At 43.2% G+C, this 15541-nt stretch overlaps 2 protein-coding genes across 2 annotated transcripts in view; one reads left to right on the forward strand and one right to left on the reverse strand.

Annotated features, from left to right (window-relative positions):
• TXNDC5 (thioredoxin domain containing 5) overlaps positions 1 to 5476 on the forward strand; it is a 29550-nt gene extending 24074 nt beyond the window's left edge. The window contains exons 8-10 of the mRNA XM_053603800.1: positions 1091 to 1173; positions 2624 to 2753; positions 3806 to 5476. Coding sequence (XP_053459775.1) covers positions 1091 to 1173; positions 2624 to 2753; positions 3806 to 3928 — 336 coding nt within the window. The 3' untranslated portion in view covers positions 3929 to 5476. The remainder of the gene's footprint in view (positions 1 to 1090; positions 1174 to 2623; positions 2754 to 3805) is intronic.
• Positions 5289 to 15541, reverse strand: part of BMP6 (bone morphogenetic protein 6) — a 180687-nt gene continuing 170434 nt past the window's right edge. Inside the window, exons 5-7 of the mRNA XM_053603799.1 lie at positions 7965 to 8041; positions 6938 to 7048; positions 5289 to 6813 (exon numbers count right to left, since the gene is read on the reverse strand). Of these exons, the coding sequence (XP_053459774.1) occupies positions 6664 to 6813; positions 6938 to 7048; positions 7965 to 8041 (338 nt within the window). The 3' untranslated portion in view covers positions 5289 to 6663. The remainder of the gene's footprint in view (positions 6814 to 6937; positions 7049 to 7964; positions 8042 to 15541) is intronic.

The raw sequence follows: 15541 nt of genomic DNA on the forward strand, positions 1-15541 counted from the left end.
AACTGTTTCTATTTATAATGCCGCTTTCCACCATTAAGTGGGTCTTTCAGTGAGTGGGGCATCGTGTTTCTGGACATGAAGAAAGATGGTAGTGTTCCACGATGGCCCCGCTCAGCTGTAAATTCCCCCTGAGACGCTGATGTGCTCCGTACCAGACTCAATGGAGCAGCCCTGGTACCCTCAACTCTGGGATAAATCATCCCTCTTGCTGCTCTCAGAGAATGGCAGATCCATTTCCAGAGAAACACGTAGACAGGATTTTGTAAAGAACCATCCAAGACTGCCACGTAGTCTTTCTCTTAAATTCTACACCCAGAGCTTCTCACAACATTTTTCATACTAACTTTGAACATAGAAAATGGAAGGAACTCTATTGTATGCAAAACGTATCATTGCCTGTACTTTTGTAAGTAGGTTTCTTCTGTTACATAGAGAGGATCACTTGTCACAGATGTGTGTGGTAGGACAGTGTGGTCAGTGAGCAGAGCAGCTTAGGACCAGACAGGCAGATGGGGTGGTGGGTGCCTCGGAAGCTCCAAGCCTGGGAGGTGTAGACGCAAGCTTGAGGCTCCCAGAGTGTCTGGCGTACACCACAGAGCCCTAGAGGGTGGTGGCTGCACCTGAAACTGCAGGGGTAGAGCAGCGGCCTGGAAGTTGCTTCTGGAGTTTTCAGTCGGCCTCATCTCCCAGGAGACACCTGCTCAACGTCTTGGACCCTTTTCTCAGCATCTCAGCTCAGGCCCTGGGACCTGTGCTGACCTCTCTGTCTTTCAGAGGCTGCTGCTAGGCTGCTCTTGTGTGTAGCTTGTGAAATGCAAGTCATGTAGGCGTGGTGGTGGCACCTGTACTCAGGAGGCTGTAGCTGGTGGTGGCACCCCAGCTACTCAGGAGGCTAAGGCAGGAGGATCACTTGAGCCCAGGAGTTCAATATTTTAGTGAACTGTGATCAGGCTACTGCACTCTAGCCTGGGCCACAGAGCAAGACCTTGTCTCTTAAAAAAATTACTGATTCATATCCTTGTAATCCCAAAGCTTGGCCCTACTCAACTTTAAGGGATATATTTGAACTGTGGCTTTCCTTCCCTTGAAGGGCACTGTGTTGGCGCTCACTGAAAATAACTTCGATGACACTGTTGCGGAAGGAATAACCTTTGTCAAGTTTTATGCCCCATGGTAAGTGGCTGCTCAATTAAAAATTACTTTGTTCTAGTGTACTAAGTTATGTCATGTTTTCCAGCACATTTGCCAACCCTCCAGACTTAGTGGCGGGCACATACTACGTTTACACATGGGTGACGCTGTAGGAAATAAGAGCATGTTATCATGCTGCTGTGATATCAGATATGTTGAAGTTCAGTCACCTCCACAATTCTGCAGAGAGAATGAGGCTCATTTATTTTAAACTTCAGTCTATTTTGCAGAAAACATAAACATCTCGGAGGCAGATTATGATGGAGGCCTTATATAATTTAAGTTTTGTGATATCTGTGTAATTTTCCAAATAGTTTGCTTTTTTGTCTAAATAGTGTATATCATGGTGTAACTTTTCTCCTCAATTTCTTTGAAATGATGTTATAGAAAAATCCAGAAGAGTTCACCTTTCTATTAAAGCCATTGAGTATGTCACCAAATTACCTGAACCTTTATACCCCATGGCCTCTTGGAGCCCAGAACGTAAATGGATTGCAGATAATTTGAAACCAAAGCAGCTGGATGGGGTGGGAAGGCGACAGGTTCTGAGATTTACCATGAACTAATATAACCTTGGGTGTCTGTGAACCTGTTTCCTCAAAGTAAAATGTAACACTGTCTTCACAGATGAGCCAACCCATTTGGAAAGGCAGTTCTTTAAGAAAGTGTTAGATTTTTTATCTAAACGTGACAGACATGTCTCTTTTCTTCAGTTTGTTAAACTCCAGGTGTTTTGAGAAACTGTTAACAGTGGAGGTAAAAAGTGAAGGAGCAGGAGGCTCAAACGCACTGTGAGGTTTTTAGTCTTACAAAAGAGAAGCCTTAGGAAATAATGGCTTTTAAAAAAACTTACAGCGATCAAATGTGAAGAAAGAGGGTTCCCTTTCACTGAAGCGAAACTGTTCATCCAACAGGCGAGGAATAGAAAAGAGAATGAAGTCAGACTAGACGGGAGGATTTGAACCAAACTTAGTCATGGCCTCATTATTCAAACTGCTGAAGCATCAGGGAAGCTGGAAGTTGTTTTGAAATTCTGAGGCCATAAGCAATCAAATCTAAAATATTTTGGCATTTGGGGTCCTTTAGAAGCTGTGTGGAGTCTGTTCTGTTCCCTTCCACTCCTGTGCATGGTACATTCCTCAGCTCAATGTACCATATTGTGGAAAGGGTCTCAAAAACCTAAACATGTTTTCAGATTGGCTTGTTTCCATCAGGTTACCCAGAAGCAAGGGATTGATTTTGGAATTCCTTGTTTGGGAAGGGAGGAAGAGGAGGAGTTAACGGGCACCTAGTGGGAGAATTTGATATTTTATTACTTTCCAGGGAATTGTTAACTATCTCATACAGAGGAAATGGGCTTGTCTGGGTAGCACAGTGTAGGTGAATGATCTCAATCCAACCCTCCACAAAGTGGCTGCTGTTCTGTTCCTAGGTGTGGCCACTGTAAGAATCTGGCTCCTACCTGGGAGGAGCTCTCTAGAAAGGAATTCCCTGGTTTGGCGGAGGTCAAGATCGCTGAAGTAGACTGCACGGCTGAGCGGAATATTTGCAGCAAGTACTCGGTAGGTGCACTTGGATGAGAATAATTACGAGGACTCCCAAGTATTGGGAGCAGATCCCAAGTGGAGCCATGATTTGGTTTTCTGGAGTGAACCAAGATAACACACTCTGCCCTAGTCCTCTCATCCAAGTGTTTTCTGTGACCTTGTGAGTTACTTTATTTTGAGAAGCAAAAGGAAAGGCATTCTTCTTTTATTATTGGTATCCACATTTCACTGGGGGTTTCTAGGACTTGCTCTCTGAGTATACTGAGACTTTGAGCATCAAGACTGTGGAGCCACCTTTGTGGCCACTCTCATTGACCAGCACCTGGCTTGTCACATTTGTCATCAACACTTATGAGGCTCATTATTCAGACCTAAGCCAGCATTCTAAAATACAGTGGCTGAATAAAAGAAATAGTCATACATAAACTTATAATCTGCAAGGGCCACACTGGCAAGCCAGCCTTGTGCTTGGATTAGTTGTTGTCTTCATTCTAAGCTGTGAGCTCAATCTAATGGCCTAGGTTTATACCTTTATATTTCTCTGTGAGTGTGTGTTATATTCTTAAAACATTTGTGGAGCCTCTGAAGTTTATGACTTCGTTAGATTGAGAATAGACACAACTCAGACATAGTTCATTTATCATGAATAGATAACACATACCACTTATTTTTTGTGCCTTGACATTCATAAAAGAGAAAAGAGGTGAGTTGCCACTGAAGATTATGTATCCTTAGAGGTCTTGTTCTCACAGCGGGTCTCTAGACCCACAGGACATCACCAGAGAGCTTGTCAGAAACGCAGACTCCCAGGCCTGCATTTTCACCAGGTCCCTAGCCCATCCTTTACGTCAGTCCTTTGATGTCATTTTGAATTAAAAAGTGAACACGCAGCCCCCACAGCTTTGCTTTCTGGATGAGCCAGTCCTTTTTTCATGATCTGTATACCTTTGAAAATTAGCCACAGAATTTCCCAGGCACAGCTGTAATAGTTTATCTGGGTTTACTGAAGAAGTAATTTGTTCGTGATCCTAACCACTAATTTTTACACTTTTTTTTTTTTTTTTAAGGTACGAGGCTATCCCACGTTATTGCTTTTCCGAGGAGGGAAAAAAGTCAGTGAGCACAGTGGAGGTAGAGACCTTGAATCACTACACCACTTTGTCTTAGGCCAGGCAAAAGATGAGCTATAAAAACCCAAGTGGAAGTCACCTCTCCAGCCTGGCCTCCTGCACCTAATGGGTAGGGGTTAATCACACGGACATCGCTGAATTTCAGATGGTGGTTATTTAGAAAGCTGAATGTACTCAACTTGTGATATCCTTGTGTGTTTTTTAAGCCAACACACCCTACGGATTCTTTACTAAGTTTCTCTAAGTAAATGTGTAACTCATGGTCACTATGTAAACTAAACATTTTCAGTGGTAATGTGTCCCCTTGAACCTTCTCTAGATGAAATTTAAATGGTTTCCTTTGAGATGAAAATAGAGTTGAGAAAAATCAAATTGCTGAACTATTTTTGGCTCCTGAATGATTTGGGGGAAGAAAGCATCATTCAAAATAACAGTTTCTTTTTTAACTGCCCACGAGTTCTGGAGAAGTGGCTTTGGGACAGTATTGACATTCCTCTAATGTGACCGTCACAATTGACTTAATAATGTGGTTGGTCTGTAGCTTGGAACAGATTTAAACATGAAAACCCCCATCTGGAAGATACTTTCACATCCACTACTGGATTTTCTGTTTCTGTTAACTCTTCTCTCATCGGGAGAGGTTAGCCATAATGAAAGCAGCGGTACTTTTGACATGTGCCTGAGTAAGATATTGCTGATGCCATAATTGTACGTGTGTGTTAATACTTGTCAAATCAGTTATTACTGTTCAAGGGATACTTTTGTTTGTTTTTCACGGGGTGAAAGATTTTGTTAGTTCATCATGTTAACACGAAGCCTGAAGTCCATGTGAACTTTAAGCTTTCATGTCTTCCATGGAAAGTGTAGGCATGGAAAGTCCCACAAGGCTCCTGCCTATTCCATTAACTCATAGATAAAGTCTGCTTGTGTTTGCCACCTGAGGTGACAGGACCAGACGGGCTTCCCCAGGCCTGGGTATCCAGACACTAGGGGGACCCTGAAGCCCCGATCCTAAGTAGTCCTAGAGGCTGTACTTCGTCCGCCTTCAAGGAGGTCGACCTTCTAATGTGTGAAGAGTGGGATGCATTTGATGTCAAGACCAAAGACAGATGTCAGCAGGACTGCTCTGGCTCTGGTGCGCTGGCTGTGTCAGCCATTGAGGCAGCGTCCTCTAACTCCTGCCACCCTCGTGATTAAACACCTTTTACCATCACCCTTGGGAATAAGCAATGGTAGGGCCGTATCTGTCCCACGGAGTTATTTCCCATAATCATGCTGTGTCCCATGCCCTTCACCTGCTTTCCCAGGCCGGGGGGATGTTGACACCAGGCCCACAGTAACTAGTGGTAGGAACCTTAGAAACAAGACCACTTAGACCATCTGAGGCAGAAGATAACAGAGCAGCATCTCGACCAACCTCTGCCTTAAAGGAAATCTTTATTAATCACGTGTGATTCACAGATGTTCTTTAAAACAAAAAACCCCAACTTCTAGAGAAGCACATGAGTGTCGCTTCAGCTTTGCATCATGAGTCTTGTATTCAGAGAAAGTCAAGTGGTACAATTTGTTTACACTATGATACTTTCTAAATAAACTCTTTTTTAAAAAGTCTGGTCTTTCCTTAAAAGTTACATTAAAACAGATATAAAATAGACAATAAATTATAGTTTATATTTACAAAAAAAAGCTGTAAGTGCAAACAGTTATAGATTATAAATGTATTATGTAATCAGTTTAGTATGAAATTGGTTTTCCCAGTACATGATTGTGAAAAAGACATTTAAAAAATATTCTAAAATGTTATCTGAGTCTTAACTTTCTATGAGAGAAAATTGTGATTTTGTTTCATCAACAGCATGCTTATCTCCCCAAATCAAATCTGAAAGACTGGGCACCCCCTTGTCATATTTCCTTGTTGGTTCAAACCTTGTGACATGGTACGTTGTAGAGCAAAAAAGGCAAAGAACCATTTTACTGAAGCAGATGAGATCGTAGAGCCAACGTTCCTGAAGTTAATGTGTTTGCCAAAGAGCCACTCCAAGACAGAAGATGGTGCAGAATTCTTTCCCACATTATGGGGTTTACAGAAATTCTTCTCACCCCACGCAGCCCCACCTCAAAGTACGATAAGTCTACTTTTCGTATAGCAAAGAATATAGAAAATGGGAAGACTGAGGTGTGGAAATGATATGGTTCATTTCAACTGAAATAAGCACATTTATTTTTACACAACATAACTCCAGCACAAATAGCAACAATTGAGACAAAAGGCACCTCCACAGAGGCCTGGTTACAACCCTAGGCTGTCCAGCCCTTGTGAAATTGACCTTCCTGGGAATGAAATCTGTAAATACAGGCATCCTCACACCAGTTTTGGTAACCTGTATAACCTACCTTTGATAGACTGTGCCAGCTGATACTTCAGCCAGGAATACTTACACCTTTGAGATTTTCCATTTACTTACACCCCAAATAACTTGCTCTATAATTAAAACTAATTTTGATAGGGTTTTTTTTTGGGGGGGGGCAGCCTTCAAGGTTATGTTTTTGCAGTTACCAGACCTTACACTACAGACATTCAAAGTCAGTTTCCTATAGATCAACAACTACTCAGGTTTATGAAGTGAGAAATTATTATTAACAAGGTCCTTTAAAATCTCCCTTAGGCAGTAAGGCACCGGCATGAGATGGTTTCAAAGTCTTATCATCCCACTTAACTGTTTCTGTGTATTTTTAAGGCAGATGTGATGTAGGAATCCAAGGTAGAACATGTGTCCCCTGCGGCTGGTTTCAAGTCAGTGGCATCCACAAGCTCTTACAACCATGTTCCTGTATTTTTTCAAGATGACATTGGAGTTATCATCAAAGTAAAGAACTGAGATGGCATTTAGTTTGGTTGGTGCACAGCATGGTTTGGGGACATACTCAGGATTCATAAGATGAACCTGTTCCAAAACAGGGGAGAAAAGGTACCATTAGAAAAGACTTGGTCTCAGCTTGAGCCTATGTATCAAATGAAAAGTCCCGGAGCTCACCACTATGTATCAAATGAAAAGTCTCAGAGCTCACCAAGGTCTGCACAATCGCATGGTTGGTCGCATTCATGTGTGCATTGAGCGGGAAGGAGCATTCTCCATCACAGTAATTGGCAGCGTAACCCTTGGGTGCGATGATCCAGTCCTTAATTTAAAGCAAAAGAAAGGAACAAAAGATTAATATACACGTCTCCCACCATCTGTGTTCCCAGTAACGCTGTGAGAAGGCATTATTCACTTTGGACAGTCAAGGAGACAGTACGGAGAGACTAAGGAAAATGTCCAAGTTCACATTCGAGTGGCAAAAATGAGAGGTGACCCTGCTGGATCTTACTGCTGAGCCCTTGCTCCTCTCACAGGCCCATGTGGTCTCAGCTGCTACTTGCCCATTAGGCCTGGGAAGGTGCTCCTGGCTGGCTTTATATACTTGGACCCAAAGGAGTCTGTCCAGGAGTTTGTGGTGTTCCTGCCGAAGTAATGCTGCATGCATATGGAAACCATCTTCTGTCACTTGTCACTAAGTTGGCTTAGAACCTAGTGGTAGCTCTCAGATATGGGGCAAAACATCTGTGCTCTCCTGGATAACTTGGGTGACCCAATTTATAGCCATAGGAAAAGTCAACCTTAGTATTTTTTCCAGCCCTTCTCAAAACACAATTAAAATTTGTTTAAATGCCCAAATGAGGGGCATCGCCTGTGGCTTAAAGGAGTAGGGCGCCAGCCCCATATGCCAGAGGTGGCGGGTTCAAACCCAGCCCTGGCCAAAAACTGCAAAAAAAAAAAAAAGCCCAAATGAGTATGTCCTATAGTCCCTGAAAGTATGAAGAAATGTGGCTACTGATTTTGAGAGATCATGGAGCTTAGTAACCTTAGAAAGGGGTCACTGGGTGCCTGGTGCACAGAAGGAGGCTGGGCCTTCCTCTGCTTCACCCTAGGAGCCTCAGTCATCCACAAAAGAGTCATCTCAGCCCTAAAGCTCTACGTTTTTGGTGGCAGCTGCTGCTAAGATGAGAACAAGCTGCTGATGAAGGATCTTTGTTCCCTTTGTCCAGAGGACTCACCTGCCACCCCAGGTCTTGGAAGCTTACATAAAGCTCATGCTTCCGGCAGGCTGTTTTCAGCTCACTGCTGTTGTAATCTGTTGGAGGAGAGTAAAAGATGTACTCATTAGCTCATTCATTTCTTTTTCTTTTCTTTTTTTTTTTTTTTGAGACAGAGTTTCACTATGTTGCCCTCGGTATAGTGCCATGGTGTCCCAGCTCACAGCAACCTCCAACTCCTGGGCTTAAGCAATTCTCTTGCCTCAGCCTCCCAAGTAGCTGGGACTACAGGTGCCCACTACAACATCTGGCTATTTTTTTGTTGCAGTTGTCATTGTTGTTTAGCTGGCCCAGGCAGGGTTTGAACCCACCAGCCATATGGCAAGCGCCCTAACTACTGTGCTACGGGTGCCAAGCCAGTTCATTCATTTCTTCATTTGAACACTTACAGGGAGGGTTTGCCACATGCCAGGCACTGTGTGAACCTCGTGAATGAGATTTTAGTCACCTAGCAGGTCCATCAGGTACCTACCTGATGATTTGCATGAAAGTTCTACGCACTCTGTTTTGTCCATTCTGGGGTCTACTGGGCATGTGTGAGCTCAAATGGAGACCTTTGAGCAGCAGAGGGTCCTGGGGTGAGCCCTGCGATGTGCAAGGCCTACGGAGGAGGGCTCAGGACACCACTTAGGGCCGTGAGTTGGAAGACATCACATTCGTACAATCAGATGATGGTACCAGCAGGACTTGATACATTTCAAACAGGGACCTTCTTGAAGTTCCACAGGGGTTTTCAAGGTAGCTGCTGGGTCAGGAGAGTATTCTGAAAATAATGGACTGTGAACAGGGCCTACACAGGATGCCTGGGAATGGGGGAAAGCAGATGCTGTGCAGAGGCTCTTGTGTCACACCCTAGCCTCACCACCAAAGTTGAGCCTATTACTAAAGTAATGACTCCTAAGCCAGCTCCAGCCGTTCCCTGTGAGACTCTGCTGAAGTGCACAGCCCTATCTGTGTATTACTGGAAGACCACTAGCCTGGTCTCAACTAATCACTGGTTCATTGAAGCTTATTAGAGCAGCAATTCCAGGACATGCATTCTGCCTGGCACCATAGGAAATAGAAGACAGACCAGGTTTCCCTCCTCAAGAACTTGGAGATGCAGAGGGACGGTGTGAGACATGTACACAAGTAACTCAGATACAATCAGAATATGAATGCTTTGTGCAAGGACTGTAGGTAAGTAATAGGTGTCACAGACGGGGTAGTGAGAGGAAAAGAAAGTCATTCTGTTAGGATGGATTCTGGATGTGCAAAGAGGAGGCAAGTGAGATAAAGTTGGAGATATGAATGGCTTAGAAGGCCAACCATCATGATTTGGATGTCCTACCAGAGGCACAGAGAAAGACTTTGGAGGTTTGTGAGCCAGAGAGTGACATGTGTTAGAGCTGTGTCCTAGAAGGGATAAAGAGAGGAAGGGAAAGGAGGAAACTTCAGAGGAAGGTTCTTCATCTGACAGGATGTCAATAGATATGAGAGCCCAAGTCACCTGCAGGCTACTTCTGCCCTTTTCAATAACATAAGCCACTAAGTCACCTAATTGACAAAAGCCTCTTTGAACCAGATTTTCTTAACTTGCATTCCTGGACTTCTGGGCCCTGAAGTGGGATAGAATATGCAGATTTTTATGATTTTTTATAAAGAAAAGAGACAAATAGTAACTCAAGTCAGTGGCCTATACTGGAAGAGGCAATGGGACTTTTTGAGATGGTCTGCCAATTCAAAATTTATTCACTCTTTCCACTTGCTCATCTCACCTCACAGAATCACCCTAACTGTAACTTCAACTATAATCTAGAAGCCTGGAGAGAAACCTTCACAATGTATGGCACCAAGGACTCTCCCTGTAAAAACCAACCAACCACCACCACAAGACAAGACCAAAACTTCCTAATGAAAATAAGCCCAATTCATAATTGCTAAGTCATGGAAAAAGCCCAAGTGCCCATCGATCCACGAATGGATTAATAAATTGTGGTATATGTACACCATGGAATATTATGCAGCCTTAAAGAAAGATGGAGACTTTACCTCTTTCATGTTTACATGGATGGAGCTGGAACATATTCTTCTTAGTAAAGTATCTCAAGAATGGAAGAAAAAGTATCCAGTAATCCAAAAAGTATCTCAGCCCTACTATGAAACTAGTTTATGGCTTTCACATGAAAGCTATAACCCAGTTATAACCTAAGAATATGGGGAAGGGGGCGAGGGAGGGGAGGGAGGGGGGAGGATGGGCGGAGGGAGGGTGATTGGTGGGATTACACCTGCAGTGCATCTTACAAGGGTACATGTGAAATTTAGTAAATGTAGAATATAAATGTCTTAACACAATAACTAAGAAAATGCCAGGAAGGCTATGTTAACCAGTGTGATGAAAATGTGTCAAACGGTCTATAAAACCAGAGTATGGTGCCCCATGATCGCATTAATGTACACAGCTATGATTTAATAAAAAAAAAAAAGAAAGAAAGAAAATAACCCCTCAGCAAAAAAGAATCAACCACACACAAAAAAATAAATTCTTTCAAGAGGAGAGTTGGATGCAAGAGTCACAAGACTCCAGAGACTGTAGGTAAGAGCAGTCTCTAAATGAGGCTGTACAGGAAGATATCTAAATTAATTGAAAAGATAAAAGAACTAGAAACCCCAAAACAACAATATTTAAGGGGAAGAGAAGAAAGAACAGGTTGTTGTGAAAAAGAACACTGGTTGTTTAACAGATTAAACAGATTATTTAAACATCATGTTAGATATAACTGAAAAGAATTAAAGAATTGAACAATGTATTTGAAGAAACCTCTTCAAATATAACACAGTCAAATGGCCAGAAAATAGGATTATTTCTCGGTAAAGAGAAATGGAAGATAGAATGAAAATTCCAACATATTTCTAAATAGAAATTTCTGAAGACAGTAATAGGGAGAAGTAATATTTGATGAGTGACAATTGGGGATTTTCCAGAACTGAAGAAAGGCAAACACCTTTAAATTGCAAAGGCACCATTAGTCCTGAATAGACCAAATAAATTCCTATCTAGGCACATTTGGTGAAACTGTAGTGTTTCAAACACTCAGAGAAATTCTTAAAAAGCATCCTAAAGATAAAAAGAAAATTACCTACAAAGGAACAGAGAGTAGATTGATAGCAAACTTGTTAACGACAAAAAATACACATTGGAAAATTAAATACAATAGGACCTCTATAACAGCTGGTCTCAACCTGTGGGTCGTGACCCATAGGAACTGTACTAAAGGGTTGTATCATTAGGAAGGTTGAGAACCACTGCTCTATAAGTTGACCACCCAAAGGACTATAACATACTAGTCAACATACGGAGGTGGTCAACACAAGGAACTAGGCCTACTGTATTGATATGAACATGTGGTGCATGTCCAGTCTATGAAAATTAGGTCAACTTAAGACGGTGGTCAATGTAGGGAGGTGATCAGCTATGGAGGTTCTACTGTAATATCATAAAATTGATGCTATCAACCTAAAATTCCATACCCAGCTGTTGTGGATATTTATTGTTTTGGCTACCTAGCTTTCAGGAACACTTCTCACTCAAGGGAATTCCTAGATAGGTGGGAATCAGCCCCAATTCCCATGACAGATTCTTCCCCTCTTCCCCTCCAGCAGCTGCAGTAGAGGCTCATGACTTCATCAAAGCCAATCATACCCCCCACCCTACACTATATAACTTGAGTAAATGACTCAGAGGGGAAATAAAGAACAGGTGGAAGCCTGGGTCCAGGGTGACAGCCCCAGGCATGGTATCCAAAGCACATTGTCACCATGACCAGATATGAACTGGGCCTTGAGTCCCTGAAGTTGGGTCTCTGCCTTTTTGTTGACTGGATGAATTCACTGATACCCTTAAATAATTGTTCCTTTCACGTTAATTAGAGCCTTCTACTGTATGCAATAAAGAGCACTGTGATGGTTAATTTGGTATGTCACCCCCACTGGAATAACAGGCTATAAGGGTGTTTCTAGAGGAAATTAGCATTTGAATAAGTAGACTGAGCAAAGAAGATCATCCAATCTGTTGAGGGACTGAATAGAACAAAAAGGCAGAGGAAGAATGAATTCCCTCTTTCATTAGCTGAGTCATCCATCTTGTACTCTGGGACATCAGAGCTCCTGGTTCTCAGACCTTTGGCCTCAGATTGGGACTTAAGCCATCAGCTCTCCTGATTCTTAAGCCTTCAGACTGAATCACACCACCAACTTTCTTGAGTCTCCAAGTTGTAGATGGGAGATTGTGGGACTTCTTGGCTTCCATAATTGCAGGAACCAATTCCAATGATAAATTTCCTCATGTATGTATATACAGGTATGTTTATGTACATATGTGTGTGTATATATCTCCAGTTGGTTCTATTTCTCTTGAAAACCCTCATACAAGCCCTGAGTAGCCAAATTATCACTCAGTAGTTAAGGGACAGGAGATATGGTACTGCCAGGCCTTCCCCTCACTCTTTCCTCTCCTGCCAGCCGGGTTCCTGTGGCTCAACCTTCTGAAGATGCCAAGGTCCTTGTTCCCTACACTCTTAAAGGTATCTCTCTCAGGTTCAATGATAAATTACATACTTCCCCTGATCATAGTCTTAGTAAAGACTTAGAACCTTATCCTGCTGTGTTCTTTCGAGGTAGACTTCCTCCAAAAAATACCCTTTCTGTGCTGAGGATTGAAATCTCCCTGAAGTCAAGCTTAGCATTCTTCGTTATATAAAAAGCAGAGATTTATACAAAGAACTTTCCTCTCTAGTTCGGGCAGACATGGAATATATATATGTTTAAAGACCATATATATATGGTCTTTTACCCCTAATTCCTGGCTCCAAGCTGCAAAAACCCTTGGAACTTCCTGAGTGATAGGAATAGGAGTGCCCTTGTAATACTGAGGCTCCTAGCTCATGGTGGGTCCCTAGATAGCTTCAGGATTAGGGCCTGGTCCCCAGACAAGCCCACCACAGCATTAAAGGGTTGGAACTTTGGGTTAGTCTAACCTCGGGGAAAAGAGGCAGACTGGAGGAGACTGATATGGCCAGTGGTTTTATCAATCAAGCCCCACTAAAAACTCTGGACAGTGAGGCTCAGCAGAGCGTCCAGGGTGGTGACTGTATTGGCATTCTGAGAGGATGGCATACCTGAAGAAGGTGTGGAAGCCATGAGTGGCCCCACCCTCCCCTGACTTTGCCCTAAAAAGCTCCTCATTTAGCTGGCCCTGAGTCATATCCTTTAAAATAAAACTCTGATCATAAGTACAGTACTTTCCTGAGTTCTGTGAGTTGTTCTAGCAAATTGTCAAACATGAAGTTGGGGGGGGGGGTTGAATTTAAAACACCCCAATTTATAGGAAAGTCAGACAGAAACATGGGTGGCCTGGGGACCTCCCTTGTTCCTGTTGTTTGAAATGAGGGCACTCTCCCTGAGGACCTTGCTCTCCCTGTGGCCACTGTCAGAATTGAATCACAGGGTACCCAGTCAATGCTGAAGAACTGTCCTCAGAGCACAGGCAGAGATAACCTCTCTAAGTTTGTGTTTTAGTTCCTTTTTCTGCTGGTCAGAACCAAGATGACATGGTCAAAGGGGTCCACTTCTAACTCCAGTTCTAGTTTTCCGTGAACCTGCTGTTGAGTCTCAGGGCTCAACAAAGAGAACTTTCTCTGTAAGAACAGCTATTTCTTTTAGAACTAGACACTGACATTTTTGTTGTTAAGCAAGGATCAGGGCCAGAGAGAGGGAAGGGAGGAATTCAACTCCCCTGTTTTTCTTCCTACAGATACTCTCAGGCCACACTTAAGTTTCCTCATAATTCCATGTTAAGTGCTGGCAAAAAATGTACAAATATTTGTGAGGGTTGATGTGCCTCGGAATACTTGTGTCTGCCGCTCAGGGGGTTGATATCTGAGGGATCTGCATGAAATTACACTGACTTTTTTTTTTAAACAGATCAACTAATTGCAGAAAAACGTTCCCCTCACTCCCACCATACTTAATTTTTGTTTAGATGTATGGTCTAAAGATGGTCAGTAAAAGCATATGCCGGTTAAAATTTCACAGGAACATACCCACTTCAGTGGATGAAGGAAGGTAACACAGCTTTGTCTAAATGCTGAGCTCCAGACCAGAAGCTCAAACACAGGTAATGCTATTACCACTTACAGACACAGAGCTCAGGGAGCCCTGGGCACCCCCAAGGTACAGCTGCCCATCCAAGGCAGAGGAAGAAGGTAAAGAGCTGCAGAGGAGCAAAAACCCCTTAAGAGCCCAAAGAAGCCAGGCATGGTGGTTCACACCTATAATCCCAGCACTTTGGGAGGCCAAGGCAGGTGATTGCCTGAGCTCAGGAGTTCAAGACCAGCTTAAGCAGAGTGAGACGCCCATCTCTAAAAAGAAAAAAAATACCCAAGTGTTGTGGCAGGCACCTGTAGTTCCAGCTACTCAGGAGGATGAGGCAAGAAGTTTAAGGTTGCTGTGAGCTATGACGCTGTGGCATTCTACTGAGGGCAACAAAGTGAGGCTTTGTCTCAAAGAAAAAAAAAAAAAAAAAGCCCAGAGAAATAGACCCCAAACTGAGGAAGGCCTCATTCACAGGATAGCAGTCTTCAGTGTCTGATTTGTGGGCTGCCTGCACCCAAATTATAAAGAGTATCAAGAATTTCACTGAAGTGCACAGTTCCAGCCCAAGTCCAGACCCACGGGTCAGAGTCACTGAGAATGGATTCCATGCTGTCCAGGTGACCTGCAGACCCCAGAACTGGAGCTGCTGCCCTCCAGGCCAGAGGCTCACACACAGGTGAGCCACATCCAGACACTGAGCCCAGGGTACCCCCTGGGTATAGCTGCAATGAAGAGCCAGTCTTGGAGTTGAAGAATCTTTGATAAAAGATAAAAATTCAAAAGAAGACTTTCTTCAAAGGATCTGGCATTTTCGAAGTTGAGCACAGAAAGTGAAATCTGGCCCTCTGGTCAATTCTTTGGCATAGAGTGGTGGGCAAGACAAGTGCCCAGCAACCCAGACAACACTCTGGCCCAACTTGTCCAGGGCCACTTGGACAAGCAGGGCCCAGCCACAAACAGTGAACCTTGGAAAAAGATAGAAGGGAACTTTCCAGTCTGCTTCACTCCTAGATAACCACTGTGCTGAAGAGCCTTCATGGCAAATGAGGGTCAAGCATGCTAAAAGTGGAGTTTAAAATGATTCCACCCTTTGAGTTGCCTTGCCTGTTCTTTACATCTGTGAATTACAGTTTGACTTCATTGACGAGGCCTCCAAATAAGCCTCTACTTCTTAACAAAGACATCAGGAAGCCAAACTACAGTCCCTAAAATTTTGATTTAAGATCAAAATGACAAAGTAAAATCCTCAACTTTTTGGAAGAACTACAAACTGCCAGTTCACAGTTCTGAGCAGTGTCTATTTTTCCCAAGCTTTGGATGTCCATGGTGGGTCGACCACTCAGCTTTGGCACCCCCAACCGTTGGACACCAATGATGAAGGTTAGGACACTGTAAGAATAAGACTC

This window comes from Nycticebus coucang, chromosome 9 (genome assembly GCF_027406575.1).
Source record: "Nycticebus coucang isolate mNycCou1 chromosome 9, mNycCou1.pri, whole genome shotgun sequence".
NCBI classification, from domain to species: Eukaryota; Metazoa; Chordata; class Mammalia; order Primates; family Lorisidae; genus Nycticebus; species Nycticebus coucang.